Genomic DNA, 26,029 nt, shown 5'->3' with positions numbered 1-26,029 from the left:
AACCACACCAAGATTCTAGATACACAAAACTGAGAGCCAGACCTTAAAACATAGTAACCATATCATGCCACTGTGCTCCATGAGGAATCCTATGGAGGATTCTTTGACATCTCTGTGACATCTTTCCAAACGGGTGATGGGAATATCACCAAATCTTTGTCAGAGTTGATGAGACACAGAAATCTTTTAGCTTCCTGTTTCCTAAAACGTGTTATGATGACATAAAATCTCTACAGTTACTTTTGTTTACTTTTTAAAATTTTTATTTATTTTGGCTGTTCTGGGTCTTTTTGCTACATGGGCTTTTCTCTAGTTGTGGTGAGTAGGGGCTATTCTTCTTTGGGGTGCATGGGCTTCTCATTTGTGATGGCTTCTCTTGTTGCACAGGCTCTAGGGTATGTGGAGTTCAGTACTTGGAGCTCCCGGGCTATAGAGCACAGGCTCAATAGTTACGATACTTGGGCTTTGTTGCCCCAAGGCATCTGGGATCTTCCCAGATTAGGGATTGAACCCATGTCTTCTACATTGGCAGGTGGATTCGTTACCCCCGAGTCACCAGGGAAGCCCTCTATAGTTATTAGCAAGGAGGGGGCCCCAGGCAGAAACAAACTTGAGAAACCTTGGGTTAACCAAAGCTGTGTTAGTTACTCAGTTCTGTCTAACCGTTTGCAACCCCATGGACTATAGCCTGCCAGGCTCCTCTGTCCATGGGATTCTCCAGGCAAGGATACTGGAATGGGTTACCATGCTCTTCTCCAGGGGATCTTCCTGACTCAGGGATGGAACCTGGGTCTCCTGTATTGCAGGCAGACTCTTTACCATCTGAGCCACCAGGGAAGGGTCCTAACTAAAGTTAGGTAGGTGTCTTTAATGGGACTTTCAGAGGCTGTAATATACAAATGTGTAGCCTGCTGTGAGTCTCCAAGAGGAAGCTCTCACTTCAGAGTTCCCTAAACATTTCCTGACCAGAGCTCCTCTGGGGCAGCCGCATAGGAGACAAGGGTGAGGCAGGTCACACTCTGAGGGACATCTCATCCACAGTGTAAGGAACTGAGACTTAAGAAAGAAAATCTCTTGTCCAGGTGGCGTGTTTCAGAGTGAAAGCAAAAAACCACATTCCTGAAGCACAGCCCTGCGCTCCAACCATGTGGCTGAGGTGAGATCTAGTCCCTGTTCTAAAAGCAGGAGACACCAAGCACAGCCTTGGTTGAGGCTAATTAGTTAGGAAGATCAGACTGGAATCTTGGTCTCTTGAATTTCAGTCTGGAACAAAAAAAGAAAGCCCGCAGCATTGAGGCACTCAGAACTGCAGACAAGAGTGATATTTTTAGTGCCTTTAGGTGACCCCTGGGAAGATGAATCACTGCTATGGCACGCCTGGTCAAAAGATTCCACTTAAGCCAAGCATGAACTCCCAGCACCAGCGGATGCTGGAGACGATTCAAAGGGTCGGGCCACACCCTAGGACTTCCTGCCTCCCATCAACAGGAAGTGCACGGAGGAGGTAGGTTCACTTTCCCTGGGATGCAGCAGGTGTGTGGCCCTGCAGAGGTTTGCTCGGAGACCTCGCCAGCCTTCTCAAGCCCAAGTCTTTGGCTACCTCCAGGCTGAGTTGGACTTTAACCAGAGGGACGCCCCATAGTTCAGGTTTGGTCAGTGCAAACCGGGCACAGCTGTTGGGGATCTGGCAAGACTCATAGCTCAGGAAAGCCTGCGGGGGCAGAAAGGAGACAGAACCATCTAGAGAGCAGTGATCCTCAGTCGAGCTTGCCTTAGACTCCCTAAGTAAGTGTTAGTTGCTCAGTCGTGCCTGACTCTGCAACCCCATGGACTGCAGCCCACCAGGCTCCTCTGTCCATGAGATTTTCCAGGCAAGGATACTGGAGTGGGTTGCCATTTCCTTCTCCCAGGGGATCTTCCCAATCCAGGGATCGAACCCGGGTCTCCTGCACTACAGGCAGATTCTTTACTGACTGAGCTACAAGGAAGCCCCTTAGACTTCCTAGGATGGTTCATGAAAACACACATTGCTGGGCTCCACCCCAGGAGTGGCTGAGTCAGTGGATCTGGGGTGGGACCTGAGAATCTGCGTTCCCAAGTTTCCTGGGATGCAGATGCTGCTGATCCAAGAACGGCTGTTTGAGGACTGCTGCTCTAGAGCGCCCTCTAAAGGATACCCCGAGGTCTGCACACAGAATTGCTCCCTTGGCAGGCCTGAAATCAAGGCTACTTTTTTTTAAATGCTACCCTTTTTTAAAAAAATTCTTTTTAAAAGAATGCTTACCCTTTAAAAAATATATTATTTATTTATTTCTCGCTGCACTGGGTCTTCGCTGCGGCACAAGCTTTCTCTAGTTCATGGAGCTAGTCTCAGATGTGGTGTTCCAGCTCCTCATAGTAGAACTCAGGCTCTAAGGTTTCCAGGCTCAGTAGTTGTGGCTCACGGGCTTAGTGGCCCTGTGGCATGTGGAATCCTCCCAGATCAGAGACAGAACCTGTGTCTCCTGCACTGGGAGCTCGGAGACTTAACCACTGGATGACCAAGGAAGTCCTATTCTCACTTTTTTAGAACCCCAATTTTAGAACCCAAGGAGGGGGGTTTCTAGGCTGAATCTCAACCTGTAGTTATCTGGGAGACCAATACACAAAACTCAGAGAATGGGGTGAACTACTTACTATTTTCATTTTTTAATTAAAATATTTATTTATTTGGCCATACTGGGTCTTTGTTGCAGCATGTCAACTCTTAGTTGCAGCTTGTGGGATGTAGTTCCCTGACCAGGGATCGAACCTGCATTAGGAGCTCAGAGTCTTAGCCACGGGATTGCCAGCAAAGTCTCTGGGGTAAAGTATTGCTTTGATATTTTAAACAAATGTATTGAGATATAATTCATACATCATTCAATTCAATGACTTTTCATACAGTCACAGACATGTGCAGCCACAAACCCTGTCAATTTTAGGGTATCTTCATCACCACAGAAGAAACCCATATCCTTTAACTCCTCCACCCCTATCTTCTCTCATCACACCCCTCCCCTAGCCCTAAGCAAACACTAACCCACTTTCTGTCTCTGAATTTGCCTGTTCTGACCACTGCCTGTAAATGGAATCGCACAATATGGTGTCCTTTGTGCCTGCTTCTTCAGCTCAGCATAGTATTTTCGAGGCTTCATCCATGTCACCTGTGTCATGCTTCATTCCTGTTCGTTGAGTGATATTCCATTCTCTGGTATTTGCACCCCAGCAGTGCCTTCTGGGGGCGTAACACTCCATGCAGGGAATGTACATGGTGGCCATTTTCAAGCCATTAAAAGAGCTGGGTGTGAGCTGGCCAACTTAGGTTAAAATCCAGCTCCAGGAGAAGCAGGTGCCTCTGGGGTCCAACACGGACCCTCTGCCCTCCTCTGATTCTGCTCCAAGGCTGGCCACACGCTGACAGGATGCCCCTGCGTCACACGTGGGGCTTCTTTCTGCCCCAGGGAAGGAAGGAGGGAGCTCTCTGAACAGCCGGCTCTGTGAGCAGGGCAGCCCTGGATGGACGTCACCAGGGCCTCTGGGAGCGCCTACCCTCCTTCCTTGGGCAGATGTGTGAGGACACATGGGCTGCTGCGTGGCTTTCCAGTTCATTGATGCCCCTTGAAAAAGGTGCATCTCTGTCACACCTCAACCTCCAACCTAGGGCATCTTTGCTTTTGCCCCCATGTAGGATCTTAATTCCCCGACCAGGGATCAAACCCTTGCCCCCAGAACTGGGAGTTCAGAGTCTTAACCATGGGACTACCAGGGAAGCCCGTGGTGGTCGCTTGTGATGCTCTCAAGGAGCAGGATACGGCAGCCACGTGGCTGTTGCTAGTCACGCCTGGGACACTCGCCCTGGGAGACTTTGGCTTCCAGATAAGAAACTTGGTAAAGAAAGACCTGGAGACAGAGAAGGCAGATTCTTGGTGGCTCAGATAGTAAAGAATCTGCCTGCAACGCAGGAGATATGGGTTCGATCCCTGGGTTGGGAAGATCCCGTGGAGAAGGAAATGGCAACCCATTCCAGGATTCTTGCCTGATAAATTCCATGGACAGAGGAGCCTGGTGGGCTACAATCCACGGAGTTGTGAAGAGCGACTAACCCGACTACTTTGGGGGAGAGAGACCAGTGGGATGGGGGAAGCAGAGCAGAGGGAAAAAAATGAGGGGGGAGGGGCCCCAGCTGTCTCAGGCCCTGACATGTAGTGAGTCTTGGGGAGCTCCTATCTGGCTGTGACTGTGAGACCCAGGAGAGTGCTATTTCCATCAGCCCAGTCAACCCTCAGATTCGTCACCAAAAATAACTGCTATGGCTTTAAGCCACAGCTTGGGGTGACTCAATACTCAGTCATAGATAAAGCTCCCTGTGAGCAGCTTTTCCTCCTTCCTGGTCTCGCTCGGCTTCCTGGGCCATGAGACCAGCTCCCCAGGTCAGCCACCTGCCTCCAAGTCCTTGTCTAAGGTTCTCTCTCTGTTCAAGAGGACCCAAACGGACGTGGACCTTCTGGGGAGGTGAGGTAGTTCAATGTGGGTAATATAATTAGCCCGAGATTTGGGTGCTTCATCTGGAAAATGGGAGGCGTCTCGTTTCTAACCTAAGATTCTTCTGGAAGTAAAAGAATCAAGGAGAATTTACCATCTGTTAGTTGGTATCCCATCTGGGGCAGCTCAGTGGCTCAGAGGCAAATCTGAGGCAGGTTCTTCCCACCATTCTCCCAAAGCTGAAGTACCAAAGGCTCAGGGAAGTGACGCCCAACCACGGTGTCTGGGCTTGTCTGCTTGCTGGTGGAGGCTCTGAAACCCCTGCAGGGCATCAGAGCTATCTATCTGCCTCTTCTTGGGCCCTAAGGGTGGTAAAGGGACTCTGTTCTTACAGAAATGCTATTGTATCTTTCTGATAAAGATAACCCATTGCTTGTTTTTCTTTTCTTTTTTTTTTTTTTTTTTTGTTTTTCTTTTCTAATCAGAGTATCCCAACGGACACAAATTTAAGCAAATAGTTTCATTTCAGGTCAGAAGACTTAGGGCTGTCATCAAGAAACTGAATCAAACTTCTGGTAAAATACAGTAATTAGGAGCATAGTGAGAGCTGACTGGGAATGCCCTTGCCTCCCACGACACTGAAAGGCAGTCTGGTTAATTTCCAAATTATATTTGGGCTCAACATGCAAAGGGGCTCTTTTTCATTTGGGCAGAGAAAATAGGACTGAAGATTACTACAATAACCACACAAGACTAGGGCTTTAATTATAAAATAAGCCATACCCTAGCAGGCAAATCATTTTTAATGTGTTTCGAGAATTGAATACTTTATGGAGTTAAAAACAGAAGGGGAAAAAAAACTTCAACATGCAGGAAATTAAGAAGAGATAAGAAACAGAAAAGCTTTGGGTGTCATACAGTTACAATACAAAAGCAACAAATGAAAAAAATAGCACACACGTGATAACCAGCTTCAGTAACATTAGCAGCCAGAACATACCCAGTGAATTATCAACACTTAATCATCAAAGATCTAATTCTGCAAGGGAGCTGGAGGTAATGATGGATTTCAGTTGATCCAAAGGACTTTTTTCTTCTATCACAAGCAAACCTGTCAAGACGGCCCAAGTAACTTGGAAAAGTAGAGTTCCTTTTCTCAAAGAAAACTGACACAGGAAGGTTTCTCCTCCGGCCCCCCTCCCCCAAATTTGTACATTCATTAATTCTTCTAAGGCAACCAAAATACAATTTCTTGAGACCACCAAACCGAACACCCTGCAAAGCCACAAATTCTACCCGTGTAAAAAGGAAAAAAAAAAAAAAAAAAAAGATGAGCGATCTCCAAAACTCTGTAAAGTACAGGATGGTTTAGGTTACAGCTTTTGTTGGATTTCAAGTTAATGTATCTTTATAAAAGAAAGGGTGGACGAACCAGAGTGACGAGACCCAGCCAGGCCCTGGGTTGAAAAATGACCCATACTGGAAAGGTGACAGATGGATCGGCCCTCAGGGATCTTTTCAACTCTGCACACTCTGCTACGGTAGGAGCTTTGGAAGAAATGTTCAACGTCTCAGGGCGTTGGCGCGTCCTCATCACACACCACTGCCCTTTTGCTCATCTGGAGGCCCAAGACAGTCACACTCCTGGGCCATGTGTGACATCTCAACTCAAAAGCATGGATCAGATCGCAGCCATGGCAGAGCGTCATGGCCATGGGAGGTCGCTATGACAAGACCCTGGAGCTGACCTCGGGAGGGGTGGTGGTGGGGAGATGGAAAATGAAAACCCCGGCAGGCAACTACAAAATGGTTATTAGCAAATGGTATCAAAAAGTATCAAAACATTTCAAAAAACTTTAAAAACTGCCAGGCTCGGCGGACACAGGGGATGGACTCTCCAAGCACTTGGAGAGCGGCCCTACATTTCAGAGGTTTATCCTGGAGGTCAGGGACATGGCCCCTTCCCCTCTGAAGATGCTCAGAATCTATGGAGACAGCAAGGATGTCCATGCCACACGGCTGGAACTGCCCGTCCAGGTTTGGGAACAGGGGTCTCAGATTCTAACCAGAAGACCTGAGAGCCAGAAGCTCAGTGAGATGCTGGCCGAGGCGCATGCCATGGAGGAAAGGGTAAGAGGAGGAGGAAGCTGCTAGGTCTACAAGGGGTGCGGGGAGCCCTTCACTTCCTACATGGGTGCCTGTCACCCAGAGGTCCCTGCTGGCTTAGGGGCCAGGCCCTTAATTCACCTGAACTCAAGAGTGGGACCCTAGACCTGCGAGGGACACCACTTCCCTTGGGCATCTGGGTTGCCATCCAACACTGAACCCCCTTTAGGGTTGACTTCTCCAGTTCCCACTAAGTCACCATGAGGCCAACTTATGATTTAAGGGGCAAAGGGAAGGGCATTTAGAATAGAAATACACACATGAGGTTTTCTGCTCAGATTAAGACCTAGAAAGACGTAGACCTACCACCTGGCAGTCTAGATTTCTAAAAGCGGCAGAACGTTAGAAATACAGATTGAGCCATACACACAAGCAAGGTGCTAAGATAATCTGTATATTTTAAACAGCAGACAGACCACTGTAAGTAACAAGGATTCTTCAGCTTTACTACTCTGCTTTCCTTCTGTCATTACACTAATGTCTTAAGCAAACAGGGTTCCAACTTGGGCGAGGATCAAATTCAAAGCCTACCACTCATATGAAGTTAAAACTCTAGTTCTTTAAAAAGAAAAAAAAAAACAAACCAGAACCTGAATAAAAGCCCATCATTCTGAAAGATCAAAATAAGACAATCAAGGTGTTGTCAAAGTTCAAAGCGAACAGCTGGGAGCGCTGACAACACGATGGGGAAAGTTGCCGTTTCTGTCTCAACGTGGTGGCCAGGAGACCCCAAGCCTTTTTCACTGCGGCTGGAAATCGTATTATTGTGATTCTGCAGTTCAAAGGGCCGCCTGCTAAGGGTGCCCCAAAGTTCTGCCCACCTGGGTTACAGACAGTTTCCCTCTAGTCTTAGTTGGATTGCACAGCACACCGACTTCCACCTTAAAAGCGCAGACAGCAGGAACCCGCCATGGTCCCACCGCTGCGCTCTCCCGCACCCATGCAGGCACTGTCCCCGGGTCACAAAGCCCCTCTCCATGGACCCCAAAGAGCTTGGAAAATCCTTTCTTAGAACAATGGAGCCAGCACTAGCTATTTGAAGTGGGTCTACAAGAAGAAATTGTCCTCATCGACCCTACCTTTTAAAGAACACTCACGCCTCAATCATACCAGATTCTAAGGTGCATAGATCATAAACATCCTTCATAGCATAGCGGCAAGACAGACATCAAGGCACGAGAAAATCTGAATAGAAGCCGGCAGCACAACCTTATTGTCAAAAGCACAACAGCCAGCTTAGGCTAAAAATTCACAGCAGTCCTCCTCCCGAGGTCAAAGCCTTCCTGCTCTTCACAGCAAGCACGGTCTTTCTATGTGCTCAGCCCAATCTGCCCTGGATTCTGGTTGAATGACCGCCTCTTTGCTCATGACCTGGGCTGAGCTGGGGAGAACAGACCACAGGTTCTGTGACTCTCAGGGAACAATGAAACCTGCCTTGAAACAGGAGGAAGGCAAGCTCTCCCACAGTTGGCAGGAGTGCCGTAACATGGATTCCGGGGATGGCTGGATTAAGTTTGAGATGAAAGAAGGATTGCCGCTTCAATGCAGTTTGGAGGTGCAGGGTTGATGGAGAGTTAACAGGTGACACAGGACTTCTCAGAGCCTTTAATACACTGAAATGTTGTATTAAGGAGCTCCAAGAAGGTGGGCAGTTTTTTGGTTTGATTATTTGTATGCTTTGCAGAACCTCTCAAGGGTCTATAAGCCTTTAGCAACTTCCATAGGCTAAACATGCAGACAGGTCACCCATCTCGTGAGAGGCAGCATTCTTTTCAGTACCAAGTTTTCAACTCCCAGCTGGCTCTCAGCTCTCTTGGTCACTATGGAAACAGGCCAACCAAAACCACAGTGAACCTTCAAGAGAAGGGGAAGGAAGTGCCATTAAGAGACAGAAAAAAGGAAAAGGAGAAAGAAGTTCACTGAGCTTCTTATTCTAATGCCGACATTAACGATAATCATGAGGCCTTCTCATCTCTGCAGTAAGATCTCTGCCACGGCACGGATCACTAATGCCTCTGTTGGCTGGTGATTAAAACCCGCTCCACGCCCATTGTCCTGGTGTGACAGGTGGCTTGGGCAGGAGTCTCGAACGCTCCTTAAAGGGCACATGCTACTGCTGTCAGTTCTGGTAACTGTGGGACCAGCGGGGGTGGTCACGCATCTCAGGAGGAGGTGCGGAACCCACCATCACAGCTCATGCAGACTGGGAGACCTCAACCCCTGGGAGGAGGCCTGGCCAGGATCTCACCTGTCCTTTAGGAGGTGGGAAGCAGCTCAAGACTTGTTGAAGAGTGTGCCCCCAGCACAGGCTACCTGGCGACAGTCGGGCGGGACAGGATCTGGTGCCAGAGCTGGGGAGATGCTCCGACAGCCTCCTCTGGTCGGGGTCCCTGGGCCCTCCCTCGTGTGGGAGCCTCCTGGGGCATCTCAGAGCAGGGGTCATAGAACACAATGGCACGTTCCACCTGCTCCCTTCTTTCCTGAGTGATAAATGGAGATTGGTGGGGCTCAGTACATCAGTAATCTAAGAAACAGTGGCTTCCAGAAGAGACAGTAAAAAGACCAAAGCACAAATTACAGAATAACGCTTATCAAGAGCCTAGTGCCTGTTTTTCTTTCTCCCGTTCCCTTTTGGAATTCGGGACGATGACTAACCGGGAGAAATGGCCACCTGAGGAAGAAAGCCCAGTGGGGAAACCTCCCTGGTGAGAAGTCCCACTCCTCACCTGACTGTCTGGGCTGCTGGTGACCCTCGGTCACTCTCCAGGAGCCTCTGTGCCCTGCCTGTAAAAAACCACCTCGCCAGTGATTCCCAAGCGTGGCTGGCGCTCAGTCATTCCGAGGACAGTAGTTTTCAGCCCCCCTCGGCCCCCTTCAGAATCGCTAATTCTGAGGTGGGGCCCAGGAACCTGGTGTTTGAAAAGCTCAGCCAGGTTTGGGGAGGCATGGACTACGGGGCCTGCACTGTCGCACCAGAGCCCTTCATTCCACTACAGAAACTTCTGCGTCACTCTTGCCCTGGCTGCTCTCAGCGGGATGGTCGGGGGGTGGGGGGCACCCACAGGGGTTGGTGACTTGGGAAGTAGCCCCGCACAGATGCAGGGACCACTCTTGCCTGGGCCCTGGGTTAATTACTCAAGCAAGATGGTATGTCAAGTCACATAGAATATTTAATCGGTTACTGTGATACCATAGAAATACCAAGAATCATAAAAGTAAAAATAAAAAAAAAAAAAGCTGCTAGGTCGTACATAATGGTGCCCGGGTTCTCCCGGTGGCTGCTGGTCTGTTGGCACGCCGGGGGTCACTGGCCGCGGTCCTGGGGCCTCTTGCCCTTGCCTTTCTTCTTCTTGTCCTCCAGCCGCGGCTTCAGGGCGCACACGCAGGCTGACACGCCGGCGATGGCCTTGGGCAGCTCGGTGCCCTCACTCCACTTGTCCTTGTCGCGGTCGTAGACCTGCACGGTCTTGGAGAAGGCCGTGTTCTCCCAGCTGTAGCCGCCCAGGATGTAGATGCGGCCCTCCCACACGGCCACGCCCGACTCGCTGTTGGCGTGCAGCAGGGGCGCCACGCGCGTCCACTGGTTGCACTGTGGGCTGTAGGCCTCCACGCCCAGCACATCGAAGCGCTCCATGGACTCCAGGCTATCGTCGCTGCCGCCAATGGAGTAGATGCTGTCCCCCAGGCTGCACATGCTGTGCCAGCCGCGCGCCGTGCTCATGGGCCGCCGCTCCTCCCACACATCCGTCCGGTGGTCGTAGCACAGCAGGTTCTTGCGGTAGGGGCCGATCTGGTAGTCGTGGCCCCCCGAGATGTACACAAAGTCCTTGTAGATGGTGCCTGCGTGGCCATAGGTGAACCTGTGGATGGGCGGACGGACAGAGGGAGAGAGGAAGCCCAGGGCTGGCTTAGGACAAGGTCAAGATTTCATCGGTCGGCTTCCTCATCTACGGTCATCTGGTTCTGGGTGATAAACTACATGGGTTACAATCCACCCTGCTAGTTATTTTTGGGATCAAGGGACTCAACTCATCACGTGAAGCACGAGGCCCAGGCTGGCACACGGTCATCTGTAGCTACTATCATGACTGTCTACTCATCTTATTCACAGGTGTCCAGGCAGGGCTTCCCTGGTGGCTCAGTGGAGGAGCTGGGATCCACACCCAGACGCTCACCCCACACCCTCTTCTAACTTCCAGGGACAAAGTCCCCTAGACACTCAGACGTGTCCACAGCAAGCCTGCTTCAGAAGGTGCACTTGCAGGTTCGATCGCAGGGGGCTGGTCAGATAAACAAGTCCCCTCTGCTAAGCCCGTGACGATAAACGCAGCAAACGGACATCTGAAAAGGGTGGGACAGTCATCACGCCCCCTTCACAGACGAAGCAGCAGAGACAGCACGGGGTGGGGACCCCTGCTCAAGTCAGATGGAGCACAGACAACCCCCACCCCCTGAGCTCCTCCTGCCCAAAGCTGAGAGGTTTTCAGTGAATCTCTCACCCCCTGAACCCAGTACCCACTCCCTGAAACTCAGGCAGTGAGGAGACTTGCAAACGGAGCACTTGGGCAGCCCACAACAGGCGCCCTGACACGCCACCACTAAGCCCTCTGCTCCTCATGCTGTTGTTCACAAGCCAGGAGACTCTGCCTGGAATTGGAGGCCAAGATACCCAGAAAGGCAGGTGGGCTCAACTGCCACCCCAGAGCCTGGGTGTCTGTAGGTCTGCCCCCAAACCCCAATCACCTTGGCAGGCCGGCTACGTAGGACCAGGAGTCAGTCTTTGGGCTGTAGGTCTCTACCGAGGAGAGCGCTCCGTTCTCATTTCGGCCGCCGACGGCCACCAGCATGTCCTCGATGGAGGCCAGGTAGAAATCCACACGGCGCTGGTTCATGGAGGCCACCTGTGGAGGCGACACGCCTGTACTCCCCCATTCCCAAACCTGGGTCAGCATCAACACCCAGCACTGTGTCCCCAGCATGCTCCATGGAAGACACAGCCCAGGTGAGGCAGTGGCCACCTGAGTCTGGGGAAGGGAGCCAAACTGGAAGAAGAAAGGGGGGCTCTTTGGGTGGGACCCTCAAGACCTCATGAATCCCTACGAGGGGCATGGAGAATTCACTTCCCCAAACCTGTCTGGCCACACGTGGACTAGAATTCTGCAGGACACATGGGTCCCAGCCACTGATGGATTGGTTTCCTGAAATGTAAATTCACCTTTCCCCTTGCCCCCCACAATCAGATATTTTAAAAATTAGTACTGATTGCCATCTGTGTTGGCGGGCAGAAAGTAGCACTCAGCAGGAAATTAGCAACAGGAGACCCAAGCTTCTTTTTTCCTTTTTAAAGACAAGCAGGACATTCGAATGAACATGGTCCCACAGCAGACTACGTGGTTAGGCTGCCGCTGGTATGACGGTATGGAGGCCAACCTTCTAGGCTGGGAGCCTCCTTCTTGTGGCAAGACTTACACAGTGGTTGGTTTTAGATTTTTGAGAATAAAATAGAAAAGTCATCTGAGTCCCTTCTGAACCTTGAGCTCAGGAAACCACCAAGTTAGGTCAGGAGACTGAGGTGAGTATAAAGACTGGGACAGACTCTCGTGGGTGGCGCTGTGGTTCTGGGGAGGAAAGGAGCACAACCCCAACCTCCAACAACGTGAGCTACAACCACAACCCTGGGAGTTCAACATCCCCCCACCCGCTTCCAGAGGGAGAAGCTGAGATTTAGAGCGGGCATGGAGCCAGCCTGAAACTCTCAGCTACAATTTGCCAAGCTGGGCCGTGAACCTGGGTCTGACACCAAGACCCAGGCCCTTCCCAGCATTAGCCACCACACCTTCTAAGGGGCCATGGCTCCTATGAGGCATGAGCCTTCGCAGCCTCCCTGAAGCACCTCCAAACCTGTCCCAAAGAGGAGCTTGGCAGACTCCGAGATGTGGGGAGGCTCTCAGAAGTATGGGTCAAGTCTCCAGACCAGTGCCATCCAGGATGGTAGCCACTAGCCTCGCACGGCCATTCACACTCACGTTTAAACACGTGACAATGAAATAAAACTGAAAACTCAGTTCTTTGGTCCCATGGGCCACACTTCAAGCCCTCAACTGCCACATGTGGCCGGTGGCTACTGCTGGATGGCACAGACACAGAACTGTTCTGTGGGTGCAGAGTTCTACGGGGCAGCGGTGCCCTGGGCGTGGCCCATCCCTGCAGAAGGTGGCCAGTCAGCCCTCAGTGCCCCCAACCAGGCAGGGGGCTGTGACGGGGCTCATCATCTTATCATCACACCTAGGTCAGAAGCAGGACGGCTGTCCAGGCCTGAGAGAAGGGGGTGAGGGGGCAGTCAAGACTAAGGTTAAGAAGATCGAAAGTCCTCAAGAGTAAAGAAATAATCTGGCTTTAATCTCACCTTGATCCACTGTTTACAGCGGGGGTCATACCTATAAAGGAGATTGGAGGCCGCATCCCCTCCGTTGTCCCGTGAGAAGCTGCCGCCGGCGATGAAGATGAACCCCCCCAGCACGGCGACGCAGTGGTGGCTCCGCCGGGCTGGCAGGGGCGTCTCCTTGACCCACTGCTCACTCTGGGCGTCCAGGTAGCAGGTGTCGTCGCTGAGCTCCAGACACCGCTCGGAGACCTCGCCGCCCACAAAGAGCAGGCACTCCTGGGTGGTGCGGAGGGCCGTGCGCTTGGTCTGCATGACGGGCTGGGCCGCCAGGCTGTTGTGGTAGCGCACGGCCTCCTCGATGAAGCCTTCGCAGTTGGCCTCGCGCGGCAGCAGCGAACACACGGCGGGCTTGACGCGGTGCAGCAGGTCGTTCTTGGGGATGAGCGGGAAGTGGATGTTCTCCAGCACCTGATAGGCATGGGCTTCGCGCTCAGGCTGCTGCGTCAGCCACTGCAGGGCGGCCTGCAGCAGGTCGTGCTCGCACTCCCGCTGCACCTCGCTGCTGCCCAGGTAGGCGCACAGCTTCTGCATGGAGATGTTCTGCAGGAAGGCGGGCGTGAAGGACAGCGTGCCAAAGCGGCTGAGGATGAAGCCATCGATGAAGGCGTCCAGCCGCTTGAGGCTGTAGATGGAGGCCAGCTCCTGCAGGTACAGGTAGTTGTCCTCGCTCACCTCCTGCTCCAGGTACTCGCAGCAGAAGTCCACCGCAGTCCAGATCTGCAGCAGGTGGGCCGTCTCCAGCACGTAGTCGATGTTGCCGCCGTCCAGCACCAGCTCTCCGCCGTACAGGAAGTCCACCACGGCCTTGAGCCCGATGTAGGAGGCGCCGATCAGCTCCACCTCCTTCTGGAAGGCCTCGCGCATGCCCAGGGTGAACATGGAGTTGAAGTAGTCGCTGCACACGGCCAGCAGGTTGCGGTGGGCCGGCAGGCGCTGCTCATCGGCCACCAGGACCACGTCGCAGAAGAGGCCGCGCAGGCGCTGCTCATTCAGCCGCTGCAGCACTGTGCCCGAGTGCTCGGCCCAGCGGTACACCTGCAGCGGCGAGAGCGCCTGTCAGGAGGGGAGGGGGCCTCGGACCCACCTAGCGCCACCCGACCAGCATTTAGCATACAGCAGAATGAGAGAGAACGGGAAATAGAGTGCCAGAATACCTCGCAGAAAGTAAGGGTGTTTCACTGTGTGTGTGTGTGTGTGTGTGTGTGTGGCTATGTACTTGTATTGGGCTTCCCTGGTGGCTGAGATGGTAATCAATCTGCCTGTAATGCATGAGACCCGGGTTTGATCTCTGGGTCAGGAAGATCCCCTGGAGGAGGGCATGGCAACCCACTCCAGTATTCTTGCCTGGAGAATCCCATGGGCAGAGGAACCTGGTGGGCTACAGTCCATGGGGTCGCAAAGAGTCAGACATGACTGAGCAACTTTCAGTTCCATTTCTTTACAAATAAAATTTACTCAACCTTTCTTTTTTCCTTTCATTTTCCCCCCTCTTCCTCCTTTATAAACAGAATTCCCCAAAGTGTTCTTCGTTCCCTCCTTTCCCATCTCTGTTTCCTTCTCAGCAAGCGTGTGTCATGGCAGAGGTTTGCAAACACTGTCCCATGGGGAGGGTGAAGTTATGTGGGGCGGAGCCTCTCTGGTGGGACGGGAGTTGGTGGAGCCCCAGCTCTGCAGCCTCTGAGTCTCGAACAGCCTCTGAGCTTCCGTTCCTGGTCTCACAAGTGAGGCTGAGTCTGTTTATCACCCAGGTTTGTGGGGGTCATGAGACAGACCCTGGCACAGAGCTGGCCCCAGGGGAGCGGCAGCAGAGTCACCTGCTGGGCCCCTCAGTCCCCACGAAGGCACAGTGCCGACACTTAGGCTACAGAGACCATCCAACAAGGTCACGGGACCCAGAGACTAATGTGCCTGGGGAACTTACTTTCAGAAACACGGCTTCAGCAGTCATGGCCAGGGTTAAAAGAAATGTATGTAAATTGCAGGAACACTGTGCTACACATCGCCCTGTACACGTGACTGCATGCTCTTGTTCGAGCATCATGGGAACCCTCCAAGGGAGTGTCAATTATATTTCCAGATGAGGAAAAGTCAGGCTCAGAAAGACTGCAAAATCTGTCCAAAATCCCACAGTGACTGAGAGGCAGGGCTGGGATTTGAAACTAGATCTGATTCCAGAGCCCAAACCTTTAATCACCACGCTACACAGGAATTAACAAATCAATTGATGGGAGTAATTAATAGGAGTTAATTCAATACATTCAGGTTGGTGGACATTGACTGACTGTTGTCTGCCTGCCCTGGGCTTTTAAAGATACAAAGAAAACTCAGACTTTAGATAACAGTTTCTAAATCCTGGACGGAATAATCAGGATATTTCACACTGCTCTATTTACTCCCTATAAAAACAACAAGATGATTCAACATATGAGAAAACAGACCATTCAGAAACATCAGCAGGGCGATTCAAGGGTGATTGGGAGAAAGGGCTGGGCATTAAGTCTGGTGCGTGGTGGGGGTGGTGAGGCTGGGCAGGTGCAAGCAGCTGGCTGACTTGCACACAGGTCCCTAGAGGTTACTTCTCAACGTGTGTTCTGTGGCTGGGCCTTGGTTTTTTCTTCCCTTCCAAATCTGTTCTCTACCACCTCCAATGCACCAGTAACGGGCCACTTTATTTCCCTGTGGTCCTTCCCATCCAGCCAGTTCCAACATCCATGGCTCCATCCACACGAGTTTCAGGCAACATCCTCACATTCTGAGGACACCATGCAGCCAATCCCTACAGCTCCCTTCTCTTTCAAGTCCACAGAGCCAGGCTCTCCTGCCTGACATTACAGGGTGGCTTCTTGGAGGTTCACACATGGATATTTCTGCCTATTCTGGTTATCCAGAGAGCACTGGGCTGGCCTGGTTTTGGCCTATAATTGAGCAGGAAAGGTCTGGGCTCCAGCACAAGCTGGCCTGAGGCCCCTCTTGGGTGCAGACTGAAGGAAATAAAAAGGCACCACAGGAGTGGGCTACCGAGTGACAGTGAAGGCTAGTGTCCTTGAGAAGCAAGTGAGGGGCCTCAGGTGGGCTCTGAGCCCACCCTGGTCTCCTGGTTGCTTCCAAGCCGGCGGGGGCACTGGAACTATCACAGTTAAATAGGGGTACACAGGCCCCTAGCTGCGGCGTGAAAAGGAAATAACCCTGAGGAGGGGCAAGGATAGGGAGAGCCCTGGAGGAGAGTTTCCATGGGGCCATCTGCAGCAGGCAGGCAGGGCAGAGACGGCTTCACTACTTCTACAGCTGGGCCTCCAGGCTAGGTGGGCTCGTTTAGTTCTGCACCTGGGTCTCCACCACAGCCTGTTTCCAGATGTTTAGTGCAGCAGCAGAGACAACAACTAAAAACAGACAACCGTGACTTCCCGACTTTAAAGGGTCATCAGTAACTGAGTTGTAGCACTTCACATAACTTAGAAACTCTGACCTTCGACTTTCTCCCATGACATCAACCCTGTTCATCCCTTCATTTCTTATTTTAGCACCTTCACCAAAGGCTAGGCAAGGGGAAGAAACACGTGTACTCAGGGTCTAATGCTGGGCAGAAAGGGGCATGTATGGGGATGTTGTTGTTTAGTTGTGAGGTCGTGTCCGACTCTGCAACCCCATAGACTGTAGCCCGCCAGGCTCCTCTGTCCATGGGATTTTCCAGGCAAGAATACTAGAATAGGTTGCCATTTCCTCCTCCAGGGGATCTTCCCAACCCAGGGATCAAACCTGTGTCTCCTGAATTGGCAGGTGGACTCTCTACCGCTGAGCCACCAGGGAACCTGAGGTACGGGGCACCTTATACTAAAAATGAATTCAGGGACTTCCCTGGTGGTCCAGTGGTTAGGACTCCTCGCTTCCACTGCATGGGGTGTGGGTTCAATCTCTGGTCGGGGGACTAAGGTCCTACAAGCCACATGGCACAGCCAAAATAAATAAACATTAAAGAATAAGGAATTCAGCATCAAATTGGATAGACATATTTTAGAGTGGATAAATGAGCAGCGGCAGCCACAGCATGGAAGGCTCCACTGATCCGAGACAGGCAAGGTGTACCACCACAAGCAGTGACCGGGGTGACCCTCCGACGCAGGGTAATGAGAGCAAGGAGCAGCACACAGCCACCCCCCGACTCCATTCATACAAGTTCAAGGGCAGGTGAAACTGCGGAAAGCTGGGAGAGTGGCTCTCCCTACTGCAGGGACCCGGAGGGGTCTGGTGATGTTCTTTTTAACTTATCCAGGTTTTGGCCACACGGGTGTGATGAATGTCTAGAAATTCAAGGGCACGTTATGATTTGGGCACTTGCTAAGTATGAAATGTTAGGAACATAAATACAACAAACCAAGGGATAGAGAAACCTATTCCTGAAAGCTTCAATTCAAAGAGAAACAGGCTCAGAATCTGGCTTGAAGGGACAAAGGTTTCTAGCGCTGTCGAACTTAGAAAGCTACGCTGTCTCGGCAGCCAAGCTCCGAAACAAAGCCCCTTTGAGGCAGCAGTGAGACCTTTCTGGGTTTTCACAGCAGATAAAGCCGGGCTTGGCAAGAGCCTTCTCAGTCGGCTCAAATGGAAATAGGAGAGTTCTCGGGGGATCAGCCTCCCCTGAAAATTACACCCCATTTTTCTTTTTCACACAGCTGTTGAACCTCACTCCTCTTTTTGTCCTCATCTGTAAGTTGCTCGCAGCTCCCTTTATCTAAAATGGTATTTCATCTTTCTTCATTTGTCTGCTTTTAAGATATTTTTTCCCTAATAGCTTGCTGTGTCATTTAAACACACAATATACAGTCTATATATCTGGGCATGTATTATATGTACTTTGAAAGAGTAAAATTCTTTCCACATCCCCAAGAACACATTGCAGTTCCTTGTGAGCAATGTCAGCCCCATGGAGAATGCATGATATAGTCCAACCATGACATTTAATCGTCAAAAAAGGAGACTTTTAAAGAAAAGGACGCTATTGATATTTATAAAGAGACAGGTATAAATGGGGACTGTCCCACAAATTGGTCCCCTGAACCTTATCTACAGCGGCTGTGGGGACAAGGGCCGCTCCAAGTCACCTGAGGAGTCTACTAAAGGTTACAGATTACCAGATCCTGCTCCCAGACTTTAATTTAGCAGGTCTGGGGTGGGGCTGGGTACATGTACTTCTAGTGAGACACCTGCCCCCTCCCCCTTCCCAAGACGAGTCTGATGCAGTCAGTGTGACACAGATAGGTAGCAGCGCCCTGGGGGCCCACCCTCACTCACTCCTAGGCTCCCAGAAGGTCACGACCAGGAAAGGCTCTGGCCCTTCACATCAGGTATGCCAGGTGCTCCCCCACTATAAGGCTGGGGGCTGGCTTCTTGACAGACATCTTTGGAGCCTCAGGTGGAAACAGGAATCCCATGACATCCACCTTGTCCTGTACACCTCTCAGGGTCGAGGTGCAGGATAAAGGAGTCCAGTTGTGTTTCTAACATCCACTACTCCCTTCAACCCCCGCTCTGATTTTATGATTTTTCCACTCCTTGCCTGTGCCGCCTCTAGTCATCGTTAAGGAGATTAACACCAATGCCAAGAATAGAAAATCAGCCTGTACAATGAGAATGAGCTTGTTAGAAAACCCTCACCCTTCTTGGGCAACCGGCACAGTGACCTGTTCACAGACCTTTGAGGACTCGCTGATCTTGTACGGCCGAGACACTCGCGTCTGCCGGCTTCCCTCCATCATAAACGAGATCGCAGCCCTACGACAAGAACAGGGTTTCTGAGCATGTAGTAATAACTCGAGGTCATTCACAAATCGCAGGCTCTGCTGGCAGGTGTCAGTGACAGCAAGAGCGAAGGGAGGGGAGAGAGAGAGAACACTGTACTTCCAAGCACTCTGTCATGCTGAGGGCTGAAAACATTCGGGTGTTAAAATCAGACAGAACACGTAGTAAGCGTTCCCTTCTCACCTAAAGTCCCACCACGTCTTGTCTCTAAGCTCGCCTACAAACACCTACCTTTGGATGTTTGATCAGAAGGACGTCTTTGCAATAGATCAAGACCACAGTATCAACACTTGTCATTTCAGAACCCAGACTATGACCCTGGGACCAAGTTAAGGGACTGACACCTGCTATCACATTAAACTTCCACCCGGCTTGACCAAGCTGATGTCACTTAACCCATTTCACAGATGAAGATGTTGAGCTCAAGGTCACACAAAGCTAGTGAATGGCTGGGAATCAAACCTGAATCTGTTCAGCTTCAAAACTGGACAGACATGGGCACTTGAATGGGGCCTAGGCTTTGAGTCTGATCCTTGTAAAATTCTGTGACGTTCAGGATACGGTTCAGGGACGACTACCACGTATAAAATATGCTCTGGACACAGGCAGTCTTGTTTTCTTTGTCTCACTGATTTAAGCCCCACAACATCACCAGGACGCCAGCACTATTATTACCCTCAGTTTACAGAGGAGGAAGCTGTCGCAGCGAGGGGAAGGAACTTGCTCAGCTTCACACTCAGGAAGGAGCAGCAGAGTCAGGATTCCAAGGTAAGGAGGCTTGCATGCTCTCAAGCCCTAGGCTACTCCACCTGGCCATTAAACAAACACCCACAGGCAGGAAACCTCTGTGAGAGAATGGGAGAGGGGATGGGGGTATGTCCTGCCTGGAACATCCACGATAAACTTGAACAAGCAATTTAACCTTTCTACACACTTCATGGTGGAGTCTATGGCAAGGGCTGGTGTACCCACACCATGACAGGCCTCTTCCAGTTTTTGAAATGTCAAGCAACTCACTAAGAGCACAGAGCCGGCTCTGGGAGACCTCGGAGGATGGGCACACAGGGAGGAAGGATTAAGCCAGCAACATGGGCACAAGTCATATACTGGGACAGAGGGTTTACAGAGGGATCTATCCCCTGCTATCCGAGTTGAGAAGAGTCAGCTTTTGCTAATAAGTAACAGTGCGGTAAGGAGTCCAGCGCTCTGTTAAGATAATCACGGAAAACAAGAGGGGGCTCCAATGATGTGGGGGAATGGGTTGGGGAAGCGATCCCGGTACAGTCGACCCTGCCAGTTTTCTGGGGGGAAGGAAGGGATAAGTAGATTTCTCTCGGCAAATTAGCAACTTTGTGACAAAGACCAGCTGTAGCCCTCCCCCCAATCCTTTCTGACTGCCCCTAGGATGCTGGGGGCTCAGCGACGGAAGGGAAGGACACCAGCAGCCATCCTACTCTTCATCCCTGACTTCCTTGTTTCACCTTCACCCTCCGAAACAGGTGTCACCGCCGCTCCTGATGCCCAGGCTCAGGTGGCCGTGGGGCCCGCCCAAGGTCACCCGCAGCAGACCGTCTCCACCACCCGAGGCAGCCAGCCAGGTCTCAGGTCTGCCTTCAGTGCTAAAAGCTTTGTTTTCTAGGCCAACGTTTTTAGAGCGAGTTTTCCCCGTGAGGAGGCTCCCTTTTGTCTGCGGGCAAGCGGTTCGGGGGCCCAGCTGCTCCAGGAGTGTGGGTGTCAGCTGCCTTCTGTGCTTTCTGCAAGCAGGTGAGGGGTCAAGGCCATCCGCAGGGACTGTGGCGATACCCAGTGAGGCGCTGAGAGGTCTTTTTACTAAACACGAACAGAGGCCACGTCCGGGCGGCCGGCAGGGTCCCCAGGGACCCGCGTTTCGGGCCTGAAACCTGCCGGACCGCGGCGCTCGGGAGGTGGGGGAAACCGCGTCGTGGAGGTGGAGGTGGACCCGGACGCCCGCACGCACTCACCGGTCCCGGCTCTCGGCGGATACCGCCGTGGCTTCCTCGGACCCGGCACCGCTAGGCGGAACCGCCGGCACAACAGCCGCCCGGGCGGCCTCGCGCCGGCCGCGAGGCTGGGGAGGGCGCGGAGCGGGGAGGGCGCCGGCGGCGGGATGCGGGGACGCTCGCCCACCTGGGCCGCGCGCCGCCGCGCAGGCCGTACCTGTCCCACCTGCGGGGGCGGCGGCCCCCTCCCCAGCCCCGAGCCTCGGGGCCCGCCCCTAGCCCTGCGGTCCTCACCGGCGCTCCGCCGAGCACAAAGGGCTCCCGCGGGCGGAACCGCGGCGCCGGCGACCCTCCCGAAGCAGGCCCGCCCCCCGCCCCGGCCCCCGGACGGCGCGCGGTTCCCGCCCCGGCCAGCGCAGGAGCGGGGCGCGCGCGGAGGCCCACCTGGGAGGGCACGCTACTGGCGCGGCGCAGGGACCCCCGGCGGCGGGGCCGAGCGGGCGGGGCGGCGGGGCCGGAGCGCCGGAGCCCGCGGGCCGGCCGGGAGCGCGGCCATGGCTCCGCCAGGAAGTGCGAGGCCGAGGGCGGAGGCGCGCGCGGCCAATGGCGGCGGCCGGGAGCGGGTGGGCGCAGGCGGCGCGGGGGCGGGGCCTTCGCGGGGCGGGGCCTGCTCCGGGGGCGGGGCTTGTGCGGGGTCCGGGCCTGTGCGGGTTCCGGGCCTGCGTGGGGTCCTCGCCCACCCCTCGACCTGCACACACCCTCGACCCGGGGGCCTCGCTCGCGGCCCCGGCGGGCCACTCAAGAGTCAAGCATCGCGACCGCCTCCTGGGTGTCGACCGCCGTCCCAGGCGCAGGGACACGGCGTGGACCAGACAGGCGAGGTCCCGGGCCTGGGGGACCTGAGTGCTGGGAGGGGGCATCGCGGGGGCACCTTCGCACCTTCACCCTCTTCCAGCCTTAGTTCGGCCGGCCGCATTGCGTTCACTTACAGCGAGGCCTTCGCTGGCCCCCTGTGTTAAAGTCACCATTCCTCTCTTCACTACCAAACAGCTCTGTGCTTGCTGCTGCTAAGTCGCTTCAGTCATGTCCGACTCTGTGCGACCCCATAGACAGCCCACCAGGCTTCCCCGTCCCTGAGATTCTCCAGGCAAGAACACTGGAGTGGGTTGCCATTTCCTTCTCCAGTGCATGAAAGTGAAAAGTGAAAGTGAAGTCGCACAGTTGTGTCCGACTCCTAGCGACCCCATGGACTGCATACAGCCTTCCAGGCTCCTCTGTCCATGGGATTTGCCAGGCAAGAGTACTGGAGTGGGTTGCCATTGCCTTCTCCGAGCTCTGTGCTTACCTCCGTCTAATTTTTCTCAATCATTCCTTGTTCATTCGACTTACTCTTCTCTCTCCCTGACTGGAAACCCGTCGGGGCAGGGTTTGCTGCCAGCCCCAAGGCTGGCACCTGGTAGCCTCTTAACTACGTGTTTGAGGAATAAATGAGCTTTAACCACCACAGATCTATCATTGTCAAACTTACACTACAGCCTGAATGAACCTTGGAAACATTATTCTAAGTGAAAGACACAGAAGAACGGGAATTGTATGAGTCCATTTATATGAAATGTCCAGAACAGGCCAATCCATAGAGACAGAAAGGAAATTAGTGGTTACTCAGGGCTGGGATGTTGAGGGAAATAGTGTGGCTGTTAAGGGATGTTTTGGGGCAGGAGTGTGATAAAAATGTTCTGAAATTCGGTCATAATGATGATTGCACAACTCTGAATAGATGAAAACCCACTGAATTGTACAGTTAAAAAGGGTGGATTTGGGATTTCCCCAGCGGTCCAGTGGTTAGGACATGGCACTTTCATTGCCATGGAGCAGGTTCGATTCTTGGTTGGGGAGCTAAGATTCCACAAGCCGCAGAACACAAACAAAATTTAAAAAATAAATAAAAACTAAGGAAGTACTCGGTATCAAAAGGGACAAGCACAAAAGGGAAAACATTACCCACCCGAGGAGAACAGCTGTCAGTACCTAAGTGTAGAGCAGCCCTGAGTTTTTTGCATGCCTGTGTTCACGGATGCATGCACGTGATGCTGTGTGGTACAGGCCCTTTGGAGAGGTGTCAGTGAACTGCCAGCCCTGTCCCAGGAACAGCTGGGCCTGGGGTGGGGGGCGGGTGGGAGGGATAGGGAGGGGGGTAGTGTTGGGGATGGGGTGAGGCCTAGGAAAACTGTTCCTTGCAGCTGCAGCCCTAGCTCCCCAGGGAGCCTCCAGGTCCCTGAGTCTCTTGGAGGAGGAGGGAAGGAGGAGGCAGGCGGCTCTCTAAACACTCTGTTCTCACCAGAGGTTTGTCCTTGGCCCAGCTTTCCTCCCAAAGGCTGAGTAATCTAGAAAAATTGCAGCCCAGCATAAGTGAGCCAGCCTGGGGGCCACCCTGGATCACGTCTGCAAGTGGAATTCTTGGCTCAGTCCCTCCAGTAAATTTGTAACTGTTTAGATTGGAGGGTAAGAAGCAACAGACCAGTAAATGGGTGAAGCCACAGAGGTTTGCTGGCCCAGGCCTTGGTCGTCCCTAATCTCAGATTAAAAGAGAAAAGACTTTCTTCCCCCCAGTTGGCATTTCTGCTTCCTGCTTCCTTCTCTGCAGAACTTGCCTCCCCAGCTGTGCCTGGATTTGGGCCCTGGCTTGGTGCCAACTGGACCAGCTGCACCATGTGCCTCCGTTTCCCACCTCCAAATGGGGTAGCCTTTGTTCCTTTCGTGGTGTTGACAAATTAATATATGATGAATGAATGAATAATAAATGAATTAATACATGCTGACTACTTCCATCAGTGCCCCGTGCATGTTAGTCACTCAGTTGTGTCTGACTCTTTGTGACCCATGGACTGTAACCGGTCAGGCTCATCTGTCCACAGGATTTTCCAGGCAAGAATACTGGAGTGGATTGCCATTTCCTCCTCCAGGGGATTTTCCCAACCCAGGGATCAAACACGGGTCTTCTGCATTGCAGGCAGATTCTTTACCATCTGAGCCACCAGGGAAGCATAAAACCCCATGAACAAAGCTCCATAAATTTGAACTTTTGTTGATGATGCCTGTCTACCAGTTAGAAAACTCTTCCTTAGCTGGAGACTTTGTTTCCTGTTAAAATAGAAATCATTTGAAAATGGATTCTATGAGTCATTGACACCTTAGCATTCATTCATCAGCTTCAGGCGCTTTCTCAAGATAATGTTGTTTCATGACTAGAGGGAAAGGAAGAGGCCAGCCCCTAAGAGGGGTAGAGAGAAGAGGGGAGGGGAGGCAGATATGAGGCGCTAAATGTACACGAAGCTTCCTGCATGTCACGGCTTCTCCTGGAGCTGATGCTGTCTTGGGACCTGTCAGGTCAGAACTGCTGGTCACTTACTGCTGAGGTTTCTAAGGAAGCTGGCCTGGCCCACAGCTTGACTCTGTTTGCCATGGTTCCCTGTTTGCCAGCTGTGAAAATGAAATGCTTGGCATTTCAGGGTTGCACAGCTGGCTGTGGTCCAAGGTCAGCAGGTAACCCTGACTAGCCACGTCTCCCATGGAGTCTTCAAGCCTCTCGTGTGAAACCCAGCGTGTGGATAAAAGCCTTCGCAACACTGTGTGGCCAGGAGAGCCACATAAGTAATACAATTACTTGTGATTCATTCACTGCTACACCCTCCTGCCCTTCCTGATGGAATTATAACTGAAAAAACTCTCAGTGTTTTCATTTGACTTGGAAAACCTGGACCTGGTGTTTGGTATCGGTCTAGGGTGGTTGAGCTCTCAAGCTCTAGAGCTGTGCTGGGCCATTTCTATTTCAATTAGTTAGAATTACATGAAATTTAAAATGCACTTTCTCAGTTGCCTTACCTCCCTGTTGAGTCCTGACTAGTCACCTGTAGCTAGTGCATAGCACAGATTATAGAACAATGCCACTTCTCAGAACATTCCAGAGATGCTGCCCTAGAGGACCTCTTATTAACTGTATGACTTTGAGTAAGTTACTTGTCTCTCTGGGCCTCAGTTTCCTCATATTCAAAATGGGAGTTCATCTACTCAATAGCAAATATTTATTGAGTGCCAGCCATATGCCAGGTACTCTTTTAGGTGCTGCGGATATAGCGCTAAACACAGATAAATAAAATGGTGGGACTTCCCTGGTCGTCCAGTGACCAAGACTCCACGCTCCCAATGCAGGAGGCCTGGGTTCAATCCCTGGTCAGGGAACTAGATCCTACATGCCACAACTAAGCGTGTGTATGCCCCAACTAAAGATCCCATGTGCTACAACTAAGACCTAGCGAGGCCAAATAAATAAATAAATATGAAAAAATATACAAGTAGGTAAAATTGTGACTCTTATAGAGCTGCCATAGGGGTGGGGCCAGAGTCCCTTATCTCTGAGAGTTATCTTGAGGATTAAATAAAATAGAACAGGCAAAGCATTTAACAGGGCACATTCCAAGTTCTTGAGAAACGTTCATTCTGTTATGACTACTAATCTGCCCAGCCCCTTCTCCCACAGCCCTGCCACCTGATGGTAAACAGAGAGCATGCATACCTCTACGTCTGGTGGTAGAGTACGCATGGCAGATATTGCCAATTGATCACAGCACTTTCCCACTGAGCCCAGAGGTACTGATGGGATTCTAGGAACAGCACGGAGCAGCACTCTCAGACACATCCTTTTCAACATCTCTTCCAAGCTCCCCCATGAGCTGCAGGCCCCCTTAATTCCTGTCTATAGAGTTCAAGCTCAGACTTCAGGCCCAAGCCTGACTCTTCTTAGGGAAAAGAGCAAGTGCCTGGTTGATACCTTGTCAGCCAAGCAGCTGGTCCTGCTTTGACCTCCTGCCAGCAACTGGCTCCTTGCTCCACTGCTTCTTGGAGTGGGGTCTGGCCGTGTTCTCACCAGGGCTTCTGCAGTCTTGAATATCGTTTGTCTCCTTTATTCAAGAAAAGTGGATTGTCCCTAGGTGGACAAACAGTCCTGGCCAGAAAAGTTTGAGTGAAACCGGACCCAACATCCAAAGTGGGAGAGAGACACATGAACTCGCAGTTGTAATATAGTGAGATAAGGGGCGGGTGGAGGCTGGCCCCCAGCCATCAGGACCCAGGGGAGGAGGAACACTAGGTCCCCAGGGAAGGG

The 26,029-nt window shown here is 52.2% G+C and overlaps 1 protein-coding gene across 3 annotated transcripts; it reads right to left on the bottom strand.

The window, feature by feature from the left end:
• Positions 1-5,263: 5,263 nt before the first annotated feature.
• KLHL36 (kelch like family member 36) lies at positions 5,264-21,466 on the bottom strand. 3 transcript variants are annotated; one of them, XR_008703883.1, is made up of 6 exons: positions 21,313-21,466; positions 18,802-18,880; positions 13,076-14,149; positions 11,413-11,570; positions 9,579-10,529; positions 5,264-9,059 (listed from the first exon to the last, which is right to left on the bottom strand). XR_008703883.1 is itself a non-coding variant. In XM_055551868.1 (5 exons), exons 2-5 carry the CDS (start codon positions 18,862-18,864, stop codon positions 9,974-9,976), a joined length of 1,851 nt encoding a protein of 616 aa, XP_055407843.1. In that variant the 5' UTR covers positions 18,865-18,880; positions 21,313-21,466; the 3' UTR covers positions 5,264-9,973. The 3 variants fall into 3 exon arrangements, 2 of the variants coding, with proteins under 2 accessions (XP_055407843.1, XP_055407844.1); XM_055551868.1 differs by having other exon boundaries at positions 5,264-10,529; XM_055551869.1 differs by lacking the exon at positions 21,313-21,466 and having other exon boundaries at positions 5,264-10,529; positions 18,764-18,854.
• Positions 21,467-26,029: the final 4,563 nt, after the last annotated feature.

Source organism: Bubalus kerabau, chromosome 17, assembly GCF_029407905.1.
Source record: "Bubalus kerabau isolate K-KA32 ecotype Philippines breed swamp buffalo chromosome 17, PCC_UOA_SB_1v2, whole genome shotgun sequence".
NCBI lineage: Eukaryota > Metazoa > Chordata > Mammalia > Artiodactyla > Bovidae > Bubalus > Bubalus kerabau.
This window is presented reverse-complemented; position numbering and strand designations above follow the sequence as displayed.